Source organism: Limulus polyphemus, unplaced genomic scaffold (assembly GCF_000517525.1).
Source record: "Limulus polyphemus unplaced genomic scaffold, Limulus_polyphemus-2.1.2 Scaffold159, whole genome shotgun sequence".
Classification (NCBI taxonomy): Eukaryota; Metazoa; Arthropoda; class Merostomata; order Xiphosura; family Limulidae; genus Limulus; species Limulus polyphemus.
In genome coordinates this window covers 320,358-342,169 of record NW_013665769.1, presented here as the reverse complement: position 1 = coordinate 342,169, position 21,812 = coordinate 320,358, and the positions used below count along the sequence as shown (strand labels likewise).

Here is a 21,812-nt window from a genome sequence, read left to right as displayed (position 1 = left end):
ATGTACATATATAAACATGAAATCCTAGTGAAAAATAAAAATACTCATTTATTGTTTAGGTTTATTTACAAGTATCATTTACGGGTCTGTATATTACTTGAAACCATAAGAAGTATACGTGATTATTAAAAAAATTAAAAATAGATAAAATTTGCATTTTATGGAAGATACAATTTTTTGGGGATTTCAAAATAATGTATTAAAACATTAAAAGTAATAAGTTCAAATCTGTAGCAAATATAAATATTGTAATCATTTCTTATAAATACGATTTCCTAATGTAATTTTCAAAGATATTAAAAATCATAATGCAAAAAACTAAATTTATTAAAAGTAATAGGCTTTATGTTTCTTAAGCTTCCTACATTTGTCAAAGTATTTATGAATTTTCGAAAATATTCGTCCACTAGTTTTATTGTTGGAATGAAATATAGCAAGACATGCATTGCCTATTAAGAAAGTTAGTAGCCGGTAGTCATCAGGTTAATAAAAAAAGCACTGGTTACATTTAACAATGGTATAAGCAAAATTGCCACAACAACATATGCAAAGTATGGTCAAAAAGTGACCCCCCACCCTTGATATTCTTGAGTTTCTGGCCTAAAACTGTGCTAGACTTGTGTGATGTGCCATTTTATTGAACATTCCCAAAAGGTATATAACATATACTCAGAAATCAAACAAGCAAACTTACCCAATAATAAAATTTCTTATTTTTCGATCTTGAGATGAAACTGAAAAATAAAAATTCACAAATGTTTCTAACTTTATTTTCTTATCTACATGTATAAAGTTACAGGAGAGTAATACTCCCTGTTTGCTGTGGTAAACAGGAAAGAAGAAAAAACTTAACTTAATTTGTACATATAGCTCCTTTCATCGTTAAGAATTACACAATATTTGGACTGCATAAGCTGTAAATAGTTAGAACTAATGCTTGCTTTGAAACAAATAACATGATCAAGGTAAAAACATGGCAACATGGGAAGAAGGTCAACCCAATTTTTTCCACATAAATAACGTTTATGTGACACATAAGTATAATCTTTAACTTAATGTTACCAATACTGTTATACAGCATTGCAGTGGTTAATCAAAATATCAAAGGTGTTATACCAAGTCCTGGGCTTCAGAACTTCTTTGTTTAGAATTATTATTCAAGTGATCATGTACCAAAATGTTAATATTTTCCTTACCTGAAAATGTATTTCAGATAGGTACTTATCTCTCTGCATGAAAAAGGGCTATTAATTTGCACGACTGCAGTGAAGATTATTGCACATAGCACAAGACTTGAATGAAGCCCCCACCCCTATATGTGTTAATGTCTACTGTGCCATCCTTTAATGTAACCATCATTAAACTATAGGAGGGCAACACATTATGAGAACTAGCAGTGGAACAAATAATCATTATTCAGAAGGAAAATTAATACACTGTAAGTGGGAAGGAAGTGTGGGAGGTTATGCAAAGAGATGAGTACTTATCTGAAATACATTTTCAAGTAAGGAAAATGTTAACTTCAAAATTTGTATATACTCATCTCTCTTGCACAACAAAGAGCTGGAATCTCACACTGCCAAAAGAGTGGAGAGGCCAGTGGGGATAAAGAAACTACAAAGATGAGCTCTGTTCTGAAATCACAACATGAGAAAGAGAAAACACATGCATCATGTGACCTAGTAAATGGGCATTAACATACTACAGCACTGCACATTGGGAAAATGCATCCTTTCTAGCAGGAAATATTATATGTCCAGTAAAGGTGATAGATCAAGTGATGTTTTCAAAAGAACCTTCTGCATGGTGCTAAAGTGTCACATAAGTGGGTGGAATGCAAGATTGCTTACCCAACAGTAATCTCTCAGGCATAAGCTGAGCATGAGTGTGTAGTGCATGTAAAGCAATAAGTCAGGCCGTACTATATTGGAGAAATACTTATGTGAGATGCTTAATAGAACAATCCGGTGCAGGAAGAAAATACCCCAGACCTGCATGCAGAGGAGAATGTAAGAACTTTCGAGCTGGCCAAACCACCTGTGACATAATACCAACCACTTGGTGGGTTCCACTGTGCCCATAATATAAATATAGATAACATGGTTGTGAGACCCGTAGAAAATAAATAAATAAACAACTAAACTTCAGAAAGCCTCTGTGAAGAATGGAGAATAGCAACTGCAGGGAGATGACACCCAGGGTAAATGAAACCACAAGACGGAATGAGTAATATAATGCTAATGTGTCTGAGGTCATTCCCACCTGCAAGATTTCATCCAATAGATGTAGATGGGTAGAAACAAAAGAAGTCATGTGATGACAAACATGATGGGAAAAGACATGAAAAATGTCATCATCCATAGAAGGACAAACTAACCAGATGAAGCATATAATCCAACCAGTCAAACTGGAATGAAATAAGTTATTAGAAAAAGAGTAATCTCATGGCAAGAAAAGATATTGTCAATTGCCCTGAAGAGGGGCAGTACAAGTGAGATAACAATAATTAGCCCATACAGGACAAATGATACAATATGGGTTGAAACAACTGTACAATGAAGAAAAGGAAAAGAGGTGGGATGGAGAAAACATCCATTCACCCTACTTGAACAGAGACATCAGTTGATAAATTGCATTTGTAGATTTGGTGTAGCACAAAGCTACACAGTTTTTCATCTATGCTACACACACCACAGGTACAAAAATCTCCATATGTGTGTGCATTAAAAACCTGGGATGCTCCAAACAGATGCAAGTCCAGGTGAGGTGGAGAAAAAGAAATATCCAGGGTCATGTGAGACCAAGCAAGTCACCAGTGTGGTGAAAAGACAGTGGATCTCTAGATATATATGCACAGATTGACCAGAATCCACTGAAGGGGTTGTGTGTGGGTGTGTCCAAGAGAAACAAACCACTCAGGAGGAGAAAAAGCCACCCCCCCAAAAAAAAAATCCTCTCACCAGGAAATTAAGGAAACATGAGACCCTTGATATCAGAATCTGCATGTCTCAAAGACATAAAGGAGTATTCTGAGCATGCTCCACATATACTGAGAAAGACCCCCAAGTGAACGAGATACAAGGTGGAGGTTGAGACTAAAAAAAAAAAAAGTCAAAACAGCCACCCTAAATGAGATATACCCTGAAGGAGAAGGGAGGTCACAGCAGTGAAAGCCACATAGATGGAAAAAGCAGATGCCATACTTCCATAGCATATAGAACATTACACCTCAGGAATGTACCCTCTGAGCAAAAGTCCACCAGACTCAATGGAAAACATATGGAACTGTAATCAACCTGAAAGGAAAGGCTGTGAATCAACTGTAGACAAGCCACTGAAAAGAAAAAGTGGGTGGACAAATTGGGATGTGGAGAAAACTTCCCAGACTTTGATCAAGATCTTAGAAGAGTACTCACCACACAATGAGAAAACTATCCATCTTAAAACAATAAAAACGACCAAATTTGGTTCTTATGGGACAGATCTATGATAGGACGCCACCTTCCATTTTTGTGGGAATGACAAAAAGACAATAGTAAATCCCCAGAGTGGAGTCTAGGATTTATTCCATGTCACTGTAATCAGGTGAGATGGAGTGGAAAGATAAGTAAAATAAACCTCTGAGAAAACAACTAAGTAACCCAGTAGAAAATGGGTGTGGAAAGTTGGAGAGCTGAGCTCCCATTGGACCAGAAATGACTCATATTACCTCCAAGAACTGCAATGGTCAGCACTCAGAGAGGGTAGATGTTGGATAGCAACAAGAAGGCTAGAAACAGGAGAGGAGGTGATCCTATGAGGCTGTAGACGATGAAAAACCAGGTAGAGCCCCATTGTCTGAAATGGCAAGAAAACAAGGTGAGAAGAGATGATTGCTGAGTTGCATCAGCTCAAGATTTTGAAGTATAAGAACACTCCCCTCAAAAAAACCTTACCACAAAGAAAGTGTGTAACACAAAGATCTCTGAAAGAAGACTAAGAGAGACAAATGTAAGAAAATAAGGCAACTTTATAAAGTACATCCCAGAACAAAAAACTGAAGATAACTGGGACACCATGGAAGAAGAAAATTAAGGACAAGGTGAAAACAGTATATATGCAAATTTACCTATAATTCTAACAAAGTCAAGTAAGTAAGAGATGAAGACAAGATGGAGAGATTGGGAAAAATAATAAAAAGGAGATCCCAAAGATGAAAAAAGCGATGAAAACTTGTGCACCAAAGTAGCTCAAGATTCAACAAAAAGATAAATGAAGAAAGAAAAAACAAAAGACACATACCAGAAGATACAAGTGGCAAAAAACTTAATAAGTGCAAAAATGTCATTAATTCTTTAAAAAACAGTGTTGAAGAAAGAATAAGCCTTTTCTCCAGTGCTAATGCTGATGGGTATTACTGGGCATGAAAGACGCGTTCACCTCCTACTGGTGGTGGACTGTAGTCTAATGATAATTACATCATAATTGTTTGGCACAGTACATGTTAATTATGTAGGGCTTCATTCAAGGCTTGTATTCCTGTATTCAGAAGTATTACTTCATTCAAGGCATGAAGTAATACTTCTGAATACAAGAATTCTTTTTCCCATTAAATATTCTTTTAAGTAGTTAAACAAACTATAGCTGCTCTACAATTAAGCAATTTCACAAGTGTTACTTAGGCCTGCAGGATGTTACAATTATTTGTTGTTTTTTACACAGTAGAGCTGATTTAAAAAGGCAACTTTTAATTCTTAGCCTTAACAATGTTGCTTTCTTTTTAGTTTGCAAGCAATTTCTTCAGAGCTGGTTGAGTACTAAAATTTGCTAATTGCTTAATTAATTACATTCAACTAATCGATTATTCTGATGAGACTTGGATAGATAAAATAATCAAAAATAGTAATAAGTGAAGATATTAATTTCAGTAGGTGATTATTTTCATGAACTGTGACACTAATCTATTAATCCTATCGCCAGGGAGAGTCAAAGTGTGCATGTAAATGACCTTTATACAGAGTTACAACCAACATTTAAGCTCTTTTGTTATCAATGTTAATAAGTTTGGCATCAAAATATAGTTTATAATCCACATTTTTATATTATTGAAGTTTGAATCTATTTATTTGTGAGCTTCTTTTCTTCACCAAACATGAATTTTAGCATAGAAAAGATGAAGCAGCAGCTTAATGTACTTTGTTTTCCTACTTCTACTGCAATAAACTAGTTTTGCTGAACTCACAGCTCATCTGTGCTGCTTGAATGAGTGAACAAATAAAGAAAGTAGGCCTCATTTGGTGGTGGAATGTAAGCATTTTGTTTTGATGTATATCCTTTACTCTCCATTAAGTATCAAATCAAACAACAGATCTGACCTCTCTATGTCATATTTCTTTCACTGAAATTAACAGTTTAGTGAGGAAACGAAATCCACAAATACGTAACAAGTTAGTTTGTTGTATAATAAATGATAAATTATGACAGAATGTTACATTTTCAAAACACCTAAGGTATTTTATATTATTAGTGTTGAGTAAATGATTATACATTAAAACCAAATGAAATATTAAATAAACTCTTAACCTGTATCTCTCTGAGTCACATAATGCAGTAGCACTCGGTAATTTATCAAACGTAGTAACTAAGCTATATTTTAGTCTAAAAAATATGAAATTTTGAGCAGACTAAAGACACAACCTACCTCCTTGAAATCTTGGTTTGAAAGAAAAAAATGGCATCCTAGGACTTTAAAATGGCTAAGAAAGCCACTATAGAGACATTCAAAGCTTTCAATTGGTTATTCGTGTCATATATGGAAGTGCATATAAGGGAGCATTTCCAAAATTGGAAAGAAGTAGGCAGGGTGTCACTGTGTTTGATTCATTTCATGAGCAATATCTTACCAAACAGAAAAGATAAGAGGTTCTTATTTTATATTCTAGCTTGTCAATATCGGTAATTTGAGTTCCTAATTCATATGAAACTAAAGACCTAGTATTTTGACATCACATATATCTAATTTGAACCAGTGCTGCAGTCAACATACCACATGACACACAAAAATCAATGTTTAACTAAGTTTTTTAATATTTACTTTTAAATTAAGAAATTAAGTAATGTATATAATACTAATATTTAAATTATAATCTACAGTTTGATAGCAAACTTATAGACATAAATTCATGAAATAGTAGTTCAATAAAATTGTGAATGCAAGTCAACAAACGAGATGACATGACCTTTCACCCATGACCCCTCTGGAAAAGGGTTAAAACGAGTAAAAATAGGTCACGTGGGCAGTCAAATTGACTGAGCCCGTATTGAGAAAGTTAATGAAAAACAATTAAAAATACGTACCTGTAAATTGACCTTTTGCTCCACACTCCCTTCCCATTGGAACAATGTTAACAAAATATCAGTGATTTATCTCTTTACCTGATAACCTGATACTGTGTGACATCTATGTCAAGGCAAGATAAAATGTAGTACCTACCATTAACGTTCATCCATTTCAAACTCATACATGTGTATTCATATTATATGGATAAATAAAATTAAAATTATCAATAACCAAATGTTAATAATGAAGTATGAGCTTACCTATGTACATATGAAAAAATAAGCGAGATTTTGTAATCACATTGGTTGTAAACTCAAAATACTGTGATTGACAGGTACGTATCAGTAGTAAACTCTTACCATTCTACATCATGTCATGATGTAATTGATACGTCATTTGTAGCCACACCCAACGATATGATGTATAGTAAATTGTTTTCAGAAGAACATAGTCTGCTTATAACTGATGATATGATGTAAAACATGTTGCCAGGGCAACATATATGCTGTTTACTATCCCCATTTATTATTTTTTGACATGCTGTCTGTTTGAACTGGGTAGACATATCTATGTATTGGTTTATTAATTATGTAGTCTGCAACACAAAGTTTATTGTATACTATGGTTTCTACCAATTCAATGACTAAAAAGAATTTTAAATGGTTTTAAACTTTTCTGTGTGTGTTTCAAATAGTAAATACTTCTGGATCCAATGAAACTGGCCAGACCAAAGTAAAGCATGAAGAGAGCTATCATTTGATGTATCACTGATCCTTATTGATCCAGCCAATTTGAACAGATACCCTGGTTTCAGTTTTAACAATTGCTCACTGACAAATGGTGGACAAGAGCTTTAGTGATCTTTGTGATGGTTTTTAAAGCTGATTTGAAACTAGTGGGAGTATGGTTGCCTTGAAATGAATCATGCAAATTCAGCATTTATTAGCGCTATAGACATTTTCTATTTGTTGTTTGGTGTACAATAATTAGTATTTTTATTTCTGTGAGATTTATATACTCACAACTGTGATTTCGCATTGTCAAGCTTCTGTGGCTAGGAATAATTCTCTTGGACTCCCAAATCTTGAAGGCCATTATAAACACCTAGCTTAGGTTTTCAAAAGCTATTAAGACCTTCAGTTTAGCCAAAAAACATCACTAAGGTAGAGAACCAGCGAGTACTGTAACTGCTGATTATTCAGATTCTGGCATCAGAAGGGTTAGCTCACCAATACTTGAACTGTGGTGATGATTCACACATCAAAATTCTGCATTTTAACTTAGGAAGTGCAGAAGCAGTATAGCATTTCACAAACTTCAACAGATGGTGTCCATCAAGACAACTTATCATGCCATGCTAAAAATGCTGTCTTCATAGTGACTGCCATTCATCATAAAATATTCATTGGTATTTAAAAAAAAAAGGGGGAAACAAGTAATATTCTTTTTTTAAATACAATGATGCAGGGATAGCAATGCCAAAAAGTACAGAAACAAGGTAGGGATGAATACACAAAACCATACAAAAATCCCTACATACGTAGCCACAGAGTCAATGTTACAAACTTATAGGAATTAGCCATTGTAAGGCTATATAGCATTACTCAGTTTAAATGCTCTTATTCAAACCTGAATTCATGCAAACAAAAGGAATTCAACATTTAGTTGCAGATAAAATGTTTCTAGGAAAGAGTTGGCTACTTATATAGAAATTTTTATTCATCCCTACCTTGTTTCTGTACTTTATCGCATTGCCATCCCTACATCATCTTTATTTTATTTTATTACTTGTTTAATGATAGTCTAACGCTATATTATGGAGTCTTTCCATTAACACATAAACATATCCTCCTTATATCCAATATTCCTGCAGATACAACCTAAAATCCTACATACTTTCCCATTGGTAATAACACACTGCCTGGAAGACTAGAGCTTTATCAACCATAACATCAAGATCGATTTCTTTCATGACACAACCGAGTTGATTTTCATCAAGGTTGTAATTATAGTATGAGTTATGGTAGTCCACATGCATCCTCCTCACTGCCAACTACACCCAAAACTTTAACACAATCAGCAAACTTGACCAATTTTTTTACCATACCTTAAGCCCTGAGGTACCCCACTTGCAATTCCAATCCCATTTGACTGAACTCCATTTATTACCACCCTTTATTTTTTTCTCATCTAACCAATTCTTAATCTATTGAGCTAATCTATCCTCCACATCCACAGACATAACTTTCTTTACTAGTATTTTGTATGGCACTTTGTCAAAAGCTTCCTGAAAACCCAGATATACCAAATCCATACTTTTACCCTCATCTACATAAGCAGCAACACCCTTGAAGAAGATCAAAAGATTAGGGAAACAAGGTTTTCCACATGCTAGTTGAGCCTATCAGTAAAGAGGTCTGACCAAATACCAACTTCCCTGTAATGTTTAATGATAAGACCACCTGTCAAAATGGACACACCCAAAGTTCTATTTCAAATTTGTAATGAAAATAAGTATGGTAGAACTACTGAACATAGATTTAAGATTTTGCAGGATAGAAGTTGTCTGTAAATTAGGCAATTTTAGTTGCTAACAGGATGAACAGACTTTAAAATAGACTCCCCTCAAATGTGGTAGTAGGGATTCCCAGAGAATTATAATTCCCAACCATGAAAGTATGAAAATGCAAAAATCACAGTTGCAAATATACAAGTCTCCCATAAACAAAATACTAATTATTGTACAACAAACATCTACAGTAATAATACATACAGAGTTTACACAATTTATTTCAAGGCAACCATACTCCCACTAGTTGTAAACTGACTTTAAAAACAGGGCAATGATTGCTAAACCTTTCTTCCACTATTTAGCAGTGACCAGCAAGTAAATGTTGAAACCAAAAACAGTGTATAGGTTTAAATTGGTTGGACCAATAATGATCAGTGATACACCAAATGATAGCTCTCTTAATGCTATACTTTGGTCTGGGATTGTTGGGTCATTGGATCCAGAAGCATTTTCTATTTGAAAACACAAAAATTTAAAACCACTTATAATTCTTTTTAGCCACCGAATTTGTAGAAACAAAGCCATACACTACTTTATGGTGCATATTACATAATGCATAAGCCGATACAAAGTTATATCTGTCCATATCAAATCTGCATGCCAAAAAATGTTTCATTGGAATTGTAAACAGACTATACATTGTCTTGCCAACAACTTGCTTTACATCATAAACAGATAATATGATGTCCTGACAACAGTTTGATAAAATGATACCATTAGGTGTAGCTAGAGCAAAAGGACAGGTGCAACAACTGCCTATGATAAAAGTAGTATGAATGATGTATCAATTATATCATGACAAGATGTAGGACAGGTGGAGGTTACTACTAGTACATATCTGTCAATCATGGTATTTCAAGTTTACAACCATGGTGATTACATAATCTCTCCTACACTTTCAAAGGTAACTAGGTAAACTCATACTTCATTTTTAACATTTGGTTGTTGAAAATTTTCATTTAATTTATCCATATAATATGAATCCATGTGTACGAGTATCAAATTGATGGATTTTATTGGGACTACATTTTATTTTGTCTTGATATGGGTTTCACGCAGTCTCAGGTTACCAGGTAAAGCAATAATTTGATATCGATCACTGACATTTTGTTAACATTGTTACAAAGGGAAGGTCACATGGTGTGAAAGATCTATTGATAGGTATGATTTTCTAATTGTTTTTCATTAATTAGAACTACATAATTGAACCTGCAGTGTAAATCTATTAATTTGTGACTGTGTAATCCAATGGTGTAAGAATGTTTTTGTTATTTTCATTATTTAAAAATCACAAACCCCCTAGTGGTATATGCAACAGGTTTATTGAGAGTTTAAGAGGGTTTGATGAGAACTTTTTAAATCGGGGTCGGGTATAGACAGATGGGTGTTTGATGAAATAAATAGGACATATTCAATGAGTCAAGTGGCCCCATTGTTGTCTGTCAAATGTTATTTTAAATTCTTTCAAAATGGCCATTAATATTTATCAGTTTAATATTTGAGTTTTGTTGTCCCTTGTGTGAGAATGTATAATGTCTCTCGTAGTATCAGTACACAAAGCAAAGAAGATTAACAATTCATAACTGTGGTACCTGTACATACTAATAATCTGTTTGGTTTTACACTACAAGTTACAGTTTACATCATTAAATTAATTAGCATTTACATTACTATCACTCACTGCTTTACTATTTAACTGTCAGTCCTAACTTTAAAGTTTGCGTTTTATTGTTCAGTTATATGAGTTGATTACGTAGTAGTATTAATTACTGTAGTCTAGATTGTAGTACCTACCTTGTTGCCTGTCGTCTTGTCTTCACTCCACATAGGCCTAAGCTTGTATTAAACAATAAATTAACTTTTCCCTGTACACTTATCTTAAGAGTATTATAATATTACATGCTTGGTAATTGGTTTCCTATATAACAGTTTCTAAGTTACCTATATCTCCTTTTGTTTAATGGTATACTAATTACCATACAATATTATTAAAACCCTAACGCACATAAAACGTACAGCCATAACCTTTCTCCATCCCATGTCATGTGAGTAGCTACCTACCATTCAACATCACAGTTACCTTTTCCTTTATAATTTAACTGTTAAAAATAAATACATGAATTTAATCAACAAAGGGAAAATGAGCCTTTCTGTAATATATATTATAATATTTTGAATAGATAACAATATTATACAGTTTCAGAATTTCAAAGACATGAGTCCAGATATACTATCACTATTACTATTAGTGATCAAAAATATATATACACAACTGTCAACTTTTAGATATCTATTGAAAAAGTTAAATGCAAGAGCAGAAAGTGAGCACTTTTTAGGGAGGTCTGGGGCCGTGAATATTCTCCCCAAGAACATTTTTATTGAAAACAATGAACGGATCAGTGTGACCTGTATATATGCATTTATTTTTAATGATATATGCAAGTGTGAGAATAAGCCAAGATGCGTAAGTATTGGTAGTTCTATCATTATTACCACTTGGTTTATTAGATTTCTTCATTTTGGTGTGTTGTATGAATAAACCGTGTGTTCCTATCTCTTGCATATTATATTGTTACGTCTCTGGTCGTTGGTTAATTTTCCGTAGAAATTCTTTCCGAAAAACTTCAGCGATACAAGTCTTTTCTTAAATAAAACTAGTTTATTCTTTTTCAATACAACTTTGCAATACATTTAATTTCTACAGTCACTTTTACTTAACACACGCTATAAATCACAACGATTCACGCACTTTACTTACGGTCACTACCGCGCTTGACTCATTTGTTCTTCTCTATCTCTGCTTGTCTGCAATTCAATTAATTATCTCGCTTTATTTGCCTGCTTATGTACAGGAATAGAGGGCGTCTAGCAAATACTGGATTATTCGTGATGTTCCCCGATTCTTCTAGATACTCATTACGTGTTACCAGCGTCACGTGACTTCCGCTGTCGTAACAATACGATTTTGCCAATATCGCACCCATAACAGCAGCGCATGGTCTTTCCTAGGATCAACCTCACTGCAAGAGATACACAGATGACTGAGGATCATTATTTTAGTGTGGTGTCTGGAGGGCCTTATATATTACTGATCTACTCCCAGAAACTGAATGAGGTCATTGGTACATTACTTGTCATCATCAGATACTTCCTGAAGTGGAACAAGGCTTATCTATTAATTAATCTACTGCCTCAGTCAATAGCTGATGTGTTAGTGAAGTACTAGATATCTTGGTTTGGAGACTTGGACAGATCCCAATGGACCAGGGAGCCATTTTGAATTGTCAACTTTTCTCTCAGATGTATAACATTAGTTGTAGTGAAGATGCACACTTTGCTTTATCAATGCCAATCTGATGGTTTAGCAGAATGCATAATACAAACTGTAAGCATATGGTAAATGCATCATGATGACATACAATGCAAATCATCAGATTACCAGGTTGTTTGCCAAATATGCAATTATTCAAGTAGAAAATCCAGCTCCTTCTTGATATGATGTGTGATCCTACCTCCAGATCAGAAATCCCAAAATGCCCACAAGAATATGTAGAGTGGTTAAGAACTGCAACAGCTAGGAAAGACTGTTATATGTGGACATATCGTGGGTTTTCTATGTTCTATAATAAAATAGACAATTTTATGATAGCAATACATGGTTCAGAAAGTCATAAACTTTGCCTTATTCTTGTTGATTTACCCTTTGTTCTTTAGTAAGTGATATCTCATTTGCCTGCAGGGATATATCAGCATTGTATATGAAATACAGATTGAATTGGTTCAAATTAAGATATCCTTGACTGGTCAATTATGACATTAAATGAAATTGACAACCAACCAATACTGTTAAAGAACAGTGGTTACGAGGTGATGTCGTCCATTGGACAAATGAAGCAAGTTAACATTCTAAATTCAAGCACATTTTCACTGTTTTGTTCTCCACTAGTCAGTATACGAGAAGGACATGCTCTCTCTTTTTGGAAAATCATCATATTTGGTTTTGGGGCACCCAATCCTAAGACAGAAAAGTAACAAGGCTAAACACAAACTACAGATGAATGAACTGACATATTATCTGCAAGTGCACACGAGCTGTTTCAGTGTTTTTTGCTAGTTTATTAGTACAATAAAAAATTGAAGTCATCTGACAAACAGTCATCATTTTGCTTTATTCTACTCTTCTTCTCAAGAACACTCTCACTGGTCCTGGGGAAATCTTCTGCTATTGTGAGTTTTTTTTTGTCTGATAATTGTTAGGAAATGGGTCGTATTTGTGAATACTGCAAGACCATGATATGTCAGAAAAAGTGCTATAATGAAATAGGTTAGGATTATATGAACCAGGTTGGAGAATGAGTATGGCTTTGGTATTTGCCAGCTAGACAGGCTCATACCTCATACTCCAGTAGAACATTCCATTGACTTACAAATTATAGTAGATTGTAGATGCACAAAAATGTGTGAAACACATCCTAAAGCTTAAATTATTGAGGAACCTCTTATGCAATGGCTTGACCAGGAATCAGAGGTCGAGATAGATGAATCAGAGGAAGCTAAGGATGCAGTCTCAAGTCACATCAACTCAGCCATTGAGGAAGAGAGTTGAAAGTACTTATCTGGGTATCCATGATAAACCAGATTAGGAAACACTAGAGTTAAAGACAAGATACAGCTTTGACAGTCAGCCAAACAGATTCCAACAACCTCCTGGTCAATATAGCTAAAATTAACAACTGATTATAATAATCTGTAATGGATGGAACTAGTATATGTAATGTTTAGTACATCAACAGCCTGAGTGACTGAAAATGATGGCTAGGAGTCCATGAACTAAGCTGAAGGAGCATTCCAGTCTTTCATTTCCAGTTATCAGGCAATATTGTGAGGTACGATGTATGCACTGCATTGTATGATTACCACTTACTTAGTGCACAGCTAATATGGCCTTTACGTTGAAATGGCTTTGCAATCCTTGCTTTCCCGGCTATTGGGCATAATTTCATTGAGAGATATCCACTGGATATTCAATGATAACTGCTTAATTATCAAAATATTTGTATGGTCACGTGTTTGAAAAAACAATTACTGAAAAGAAATAGCATTCATTGCTTTTTTATCTATCAAGGTACTTTTTGAGGTAAAATGCCATTTGACATTTTGAGAGAATCACTCACTTGATCTAGATGAGTGGCAGGAGTTCTATGGAGCACACCAAATAGTCCTTGGTAGGTTCTCTTCCATACATTTGGACAGTGTATACTTTCTCCACAGGTTGTGTTTCATTGAGTGTGAATTGTTATACAATGTAGTGATAGAGTGAATATTAATTTTGGCTGATAAGAATTTTAACTTGATTCTACTAAAGTTATTTATTTCATGATGCTGAAAGAAAGTACATTGCGTTTTAAAGCTCATAGATGGCATTACGTTACTTTACCACAGCTAATGAGACATACATTGCAAAGATAGTCCAAGAAGGTTGCTGAAGTAATTTTTGCTCAAGTTGGAGACAGTCTGCTGTCATCTAATAGGGTATGTGATGGCGTGTATTTTTGATATATGTATATGACAATATACGTGTATAAATAGATATATGTGTGAGGTTTTGTACACGTGTATAAATGTTATATAAAATCGTTTACAAGTGTTAAATAACACAAGTCAATCAATTGCAAAAAGAACACAACTGTTAAGTAACTTGTGAATGGAAATGAATAATTTGATCTAAATATTAAGACCTAGTGATTTTTGACCTAGAAAGTATTATTTGAAAATAAAGCGAATTTGTTATTTTAACTAATGCTAGCAATGAAATTTTTCAATTTTGATATTGAAATATTTAGCAGGTATTGAATTTTTATGAAAGGATAAGAGTAACAAATGAACCTACACTACACCTGAGAAAAACCCACCTTTTTTTGTAAGAGTAATGCAAGATATTATGATGGGATCAAATCAAAATATTCATGAGTGGTGAATTATCAGTAGTGAATGAAATTCAAGGACAGCAGCTTAGATACCATATCAAATGTAAACTTGATGTGACCAGTGTTTTATTTATGGCAGAATATTTTCAGTCATACAGATTGGAATGCTTTATAGGCACACACTTTTACTGAACATTTTATTAACATTATTCCAGTACAAGTGCAATTATAATACATGGAAATGTAAGCTGTGAGGCTACTGACAGAAACTAAAACCTGTACAGTACCATTTCGTAAGTCATGTCTAGTAAGTACTAAGACTTTTATCTAGAAGAAAGACTTGAGGGAGAGATTATGTAAATGTTAGTAGATTATCACTGTCAAAAGTTAGAGTGTTGTGATATAACAGCAGCTAGCTTAAGTCAGCTATTGTGTGAAGGAACCAGATGTCTGCAGTCTCGACCCCATTTCAATCCTACTAATCATGGACTCTATTTACATAACAACCAAACATTAGTGGAGGGAATGCAACTATATCACAAGGTATATTATTTCAGTTGCTGTCTGGCAAACATAACAGTAGACGACACAGCTGTATGTCTTGATCAAGTAAAATCAAGGAAACTAAGTCATTCACATGTGTTATTGGTACATGTTCTTCATGCAGTATAGAAGTGAGTACACATGAAACCTATAGAAATGTCGTTTCACCAAAGTAATAGCTTTAAAGCAGTTACCACCATTTTCACAACCCACACATTTGTCTGAACTTCTGACCAATTACAAGTCATCTAAATTTACATTTTTAAGCCTGACTTTTGCCACTTTATTTATTTTTTTCTGCTTTTATTTAGTATTGATATAAAAATAAATTTAGTCAGTTTTATATATATTTGATATAATTTGCTATATCTTTTCTTCTCATTTTGGTTTTATATTTTAAAAGTGCCAGTTTTCTGTGGACTATTATTTCTTTTTTATATTAAAGGGTTATTCTATATTATATTGAGTTAGTTTTATGTTTTAGTAAAGGCTAATTTTTTATGTATTGTGATTTTTTGCCATGTTGTAGTGTAATTTTGTTTCTAAGGGCCTGTGATGGCACATATACTTTGAATTTTTTTTTCTAAGGATTCAATCAACTTTATGATTTTGTCAGTTTTCCACTACACATTTTGTGTTTCTGATTCTATAAGGATTGCATTTTAAAAAACTGTTACGTTTATTTTGCTCTAGCTACCTATTGCTTTGTGTTATTTACTTTATCTGGCCATTGGAAAGATAGCTGTAAAATTGTACTTATTGTATGAAAGTATACGTCACAGTTCTCCATTTGTAGGTCATGTGATATCTCGATGTTACAACCTCTCTAATTTTCTAAAGGAAATGACTAATCACGTGGTTAGTGCTAAAGGCCCTAAAAAAATTGATGTTTTAGGTTTAAGTATATAATGTAAGGTTTTCTAGTACTGGAACAGACTTATTTTATAGCCAGAATTTGCAGATTTTCAATTAATGCAGATTTAGAGAGCATAGAATCTCTCTGCAGCAAGGGTAATTGTTCTTTATTTTAAACCAATAGATACTCACTGTTGTTTTCTGTTAGAAATACAGATTGTTTTCACTGTGTGTTTACATTTTTTTTGAACAAACTATGTTAGTTTCAGAGAAATTCAGAATTAATCTACAATGTTTCTTTGCCGAACCTCATGTTATATAGCGGACCTATATTATTAACTATTAGAGGAAATTTGTATTTTACATGCATAAATATGCTCATAAACATTTGAATAGCTTATACAATTTATTTATTTTATCTTATTCTTTACTGTCATGACTAAGGGTTGTAGAAATGGCATTATTTGGGTAAAGTTGGTGTAAGATTGCTTTCCCTTTAAGATTGCCAAACAGAAATACTTAAAATGGTATAAAATTATATTTACATAGTTTAAATTTCCACTCCCAAAGTTAGGTAGGAGACTAGATGTACTTCCGCAGGGACCCCGAAAGTGTTCTTTTTCAAGAGTAATTAAAACCAAAAATAAGAGTAACAAATATTATTTGTTCGTTTTGAAATTCCTACGTCATGCTGTATTGTAGCCTACAGGTTGCATAATTATTCTCGTGATTCATTGCATGCGCACGTTTTACTGATGTCACGACACTACAAATTGCAACATTAAAACGTCCCTTATGTGATGTCATTTTAGTGTTTACTGACTGACTGAGAGACAACACACTACTGTACAGTGGTGTGAGTGTTTAAAATAGGTGACCACTCGTGACGGCCTTCGGCCCCCTTTCTGGGAATAATTCTACCTTTCTGGTACTATATTTTCACAATCGTGAATTATAACGAGTAAAAAATAGAAATTTTAAACTGTAATATGAGTGAAAATGACAAACAAATTAAGAAGTGAAAGACGATAAGACACTATATACATTAAAATAAATTTTATTTCTGTTTCAAAAATTTATAAAACCGTCGATCACTACTAATTTTTATACACATATTAAATACGATTAAATCAATTTTGTATACAAAAATCTCGTCTTTATAGAAGATCATTTGTTTTATGCCCAAACAGCATTATTCCATTCAGTAATAGAAAAAAACCTACAACTATAACGTTATTACATTCAAAATATTCACTTATTTTTTCAACTTTTTAGATTTTTAAAGCTATATGTCCATATACAATGTTCGAAAGTTTGCAGGTATCCTAAATAAATAAAATCTCATTAGTCACATAATTCAACATATTAACACACAGTTTAATCGATGCGTAAAATATAAGTTTTATTAACTATTTCTCTCAGAATTTTTAATATACTGTTTAACGCCATGCATTTGATTAAATTCATAGAATAATATATGTATTAAGATAAATGTACTGAATAGATATAACGGATTAAGAACGTTCACAAATTTAATTTACATGTAAGCTTTTTAACTAAATGACCAACAAGTCTAATTGATTATTCGCTTAGTTACTTAGACTCACAAACAACAAATTTATTACTAGTTTTCTTATTTGTTTACCAGGGGGGGGGGCTGTAAATTACTACTGTACGAAACCTAGAAAAAAAAAATTTGATTTTGTTCCACCGTTTGCTCCAACTCTTCAAAAATATTCTATAATAGGTTATAGGTTATAAAATATCCAATAAAAGCTAACTTTCGGGACGTACGAATACTTACACTTTATCGTGCAGTTTTCTTTAAAAAGATGAATGTCGGAAATTTCTAGCACTCCAATCTTCGTGTCTGTTTCATAAGCAAATCGTAACTGAAATTGTTAAATACCATTTGAATCGTTTCGGTTCTTTGAAGAAATTAAAATATGTCTTTCCAAAAAAATGAGCCCCCCAGTGGCACAGCGGACTTACAACGCTAAACTCCGTGTTTCGATACCCGTGGTGGACAGAGCACAGATAGCCCATTGTGTAGCTTTGTGCTTAGCTTCAAACAAACAAACAAAACCATAAAATGAGCATTATAAACACTAAATTAGTTTTGGCACAACATATATTGTTTGTTTGTAATTCAGCACAAAGATACACAATGGGCTATCTCTGCTCTGCCCACCCCGGGTATCGAAACCCGAATTCTAGCGTTGTAAGTCTGCAGACATACCGCTGTACCACTGGGGGGCCACACCATATATCTTGATAAACACAGATGTTAACACATCAAATTAAATTAGACCAAAAACAATGTTCTCACAGTGTGAGAAATTATATTAATTATCAAATGTATAATACATTCACGCCAAAGGAACTAACATGAAAACGAAAGTACTTTGTGCTATGTTTGAGTACCCAACATATAATGCACATGTATTAGATCACTCTTAAGCTTTGGTTTATTTTCTTAACAGTTTATATGAAATGTGACAAGAGAAATTACAAGGAAGATTCTGTAATAGAAATAATTTCAGTTAGCTTTTTTTTTGTATGCTTTAAATCAGAGCCCTGGATTTTAGTGTTGTAAGTTAGTATACTTACCGTTGACACACCAGTGAACGTTCATGTAGCTATATAATCTACTAGCTGAATTACTCGGTGTTGCACGGTGAAAATTTAGATTTGAAATGTATAGATCAGTATTTTTTTCAGCAAGTTAATCAGTAAGTAGACAAAAGCTGTGATACGAGAAATAAAAAAGCATTTAATCAAATAAAGCTTTATTTTAAATTAGAACTTACGATACTTCTTTATATACAACATTGCATGTTTTTCCAAAAGGAGAGTATACATAAAGACTGTTAGCTGTTCCTACTCTAGAGCATCCTACATACAGTTGACCATGAGAGAAGCAGTCTTCTTGTAATTGTAGCCCAATAACTTTCACTGTTTGTCTCTGTGATTTGTTGATCGACTTGGCAAATCTTAATCTTACTGGAAATTGTAAGCGCCTAAACTGAAACGGCATCTCTGATGTTATTAGAGGTATCCTAGGAATAAAAGTATCTTCAACCTGGCCACAACCATTTTGAAATTGTGCTTCAATGACATGAGGCTGTAATGCCTTTATTATTAATCTGGTACCATTGCAGAGCTTAGGCTGATCTAAATTTCGTAGAAGCATTATAGGAGCTTCAACTTTAAGTTGTAGTTGGTGAGGAGGCAATCCTGGAAATTCCAAAGAATTTAGAAACTCCGTTTTGATCGATAACTGTATCAATTGGTTTGTAAATATAAGGAATACCTGGAATATTTTGGAGGAGTTTTTGGTTGATAGAATTAACTGTCATATTTTTCGGTGCCAAAATTGCTCTTTCACACAACCAAGTAAAGTCTTTGTAGTGATAACTAAAGTTAGTAAATACTTTTTCTGTTAATTCATTAACACTTTGGACCACTGTGCTGATTGTACATATAATGACTTTGTCGTCATGGTAAAAAAAAAATGTATTACAAAAATGGCGCAATAATCATTAATTGTCAATTTCGTCATTAAATACTATACGAAACACAAAATGAATAGCACCATTAAATTTCTTGTAAAAAAAACTGGTTATTATGAAGTTATTTTAAAATTTGTAAGTTCAACAGTTTGGTTTCCTATAGCGAATAAATAAACAAACTTCCTCTTTTATATATATAGATTAGACTTTCTTATACGCTAACCCTCGAATTTAATACATTCTTTTATTAAATAAAGACAGATTAACACTGCTAAAGCATATTAATTTTCTATCCACTTTTAAATTAACGATGGCTTAAAACTTACCACAAATTTCTTATCCAAATGTTGAACTGTTCTAAGCCTCCTTGCCATCTTCTTCACTGTCGAAAATTTATCAACTACTGTTATTTCAAATGGGCGCATTATAGTGTCTACTATAACGGTAAGGTTCTCCATACCTTGATAACTGACATCGTAGCTTAAGCATGACGAACCTTTCGCTTCAAATTTGTCAACATTCAGTAAAAGAGCAGCAACTACAGGATACCCGTTTGTAGATTCCGTTACTGGACAGGACAGAATTTTTAAAGTTTCTAGGTGGGGGATTTCAATGCCTGAATATTCTAAAAAAAATTTCGTATGTGTATAATACTAAAATATGTCCTGTTGAATTAGAAGTGGAGAATACACACAGTATTTGATACACAAATGCATAAGAAATAATTTGGTTGAAATAAATATTTTTGATAAATATACATAATTCTATTTCAAAATTTATAGACTCCCATTACCTACTGCTATAGTTGATTGTTTAGAATTTCGCGCAAAGCTACACGAGGACTATCTGTGCTAGCCGTCCCTAATTCAGCAGTGTAAGACTATAGGGAAAGCAGATAGTCATTATCACCCGCTTGGGCTACTCTTTTACCAACGAATAGTGGGATTGACTGTTACATTATAACGCCCCCACGGCTGAAAGGGCGAGCATGTTTGGTGTGACGGGGATTCGAACCCCATGCCGAGCCCCTACTGTTATAACATGTCTTCATCATTGATAGATTGTTTAGACAGAGTATTCATAATGAATCTAGGTTCCAAATGGACAGCAACTGCCTGTTGTAGAAACCTACTAATGTAGAGGACGACGTTTCGAAAGTCTTCCGCCTTTCGTTATATTAAAAAAGTGGCACGATAATGTTATAATTTACGATTCTCCACCTAAATTTGGAGCATACTTCACGACTGGCTAAATGTATTGCCAAATGCTCTTCTTGAAACGAGTACAATCGAATAAATTATACTCAGAACGAGAGGATATTGAAAATATTAAGATATTTATTACATTAATAACTATTTGATCTGCTGGCTTTTAAGTTTATTTACAAACGTTTCTATTATGTGTAGATAACATTTCACTTATAACATATACTTTATGTTCGCAAACACCATTAAATAACTTTACACCATTATAAACATGACCTTCAGTTGTACACTACATATTCAATAATGTTTAACTTATACTCTTGTTAAACAAAGTTGTTACACTTACCACACGACTGACCATCAGACTTTAAAGTGCTGTTAGTTGGACAACTGCAAATTGGACCTGTTTCACTATTTGAACAGGTGTGTTGACATCCCCCATTGTCAAGCTCACAAGTTTTTTGGCATATATTATTTTTCAGTGTATAGCCAGGAAAACACGCACATGCGTATTTCGAATGTCCAATATCACAGTAATGATCACACACCTCGTCACACCAATTCTTCTCTGTAGAAGAATAATTCTTTATTAATCAGATAAGAAGTACATGTAGGTAAGAATTTAGAGAACACTCTTGTATACAGTATAGTCACATTAACCTTTTTTTTCTTAGTTTAAAATCACTAAACTAGAAATAGATTATGTACGTCAGATAAAATTACTATACACATATACAGTATATATAAGAGCAGTAAAGCAAAATGCAAACCTCCTCGAATGCAAAATATAAATTTGTGTTTTTTTTTATAAATGTAGTATTATAATGTTTCAGTTTGTTTCTCTTTTTAGAATATAAATTAATTATATCTTTTGGTTGT

The 21,812-nt window shown here is 33.4% G+C and overlaps 2 protein-coding genes across 6 annotated transcripts in view; both read right to left on the bottom strand.

Moving 5' to 3' along the window:
- The window catches only part of LOC106476877 (syntaxin-12-like), a 63,288-nt gene extending 52,348 nt beyond the window's left edge, over positions 1 to 10,940 (bottom strand). For all 4 annotated transcript variants that reach the window (XR_002609775.1, XR_002609777.1, XM_022381379.1 and 1 more), the window contains exons 1-2: positions 10,686 to 10,940; positions 695 to 734 (exon numbers count right to left, since the gene is read on the bottom strand). The gene's annotated coding sequence lies outside the window, so the exon portion shown is untranslated. The remainder of the gene's footprint in view (positions 1 to 694; positions 735 to 10,685) is intronic.
- Positions 10,941 to 21,474: 10,534 nt separating this feature from the next.
- The window catches only part of LOC111084893 (growth arrest-specific protein 6-like), a 25,784-nt gene continuing 25,446 nt past the window's right edge, over positions 21,475 to 21,812 (bottom strand). The window contains exon 4 of one of the 2 annotated variants that reach the window (XM_022381392.1): positions 21,475 to 21,501. In XM_022381392.1, coding sequence (XP_022237100.1) covers positions 21,500 to 21,501 — 2 coding nt within the window. In that variant the 3' untranslated portion in view covers positions 21,475 to 21,499. The remainder of the gene's footprint in view (positions 21,502 to 21,812) is intronic. The other variant, XM_022381391.1, reaches the window with a different exon arrangement.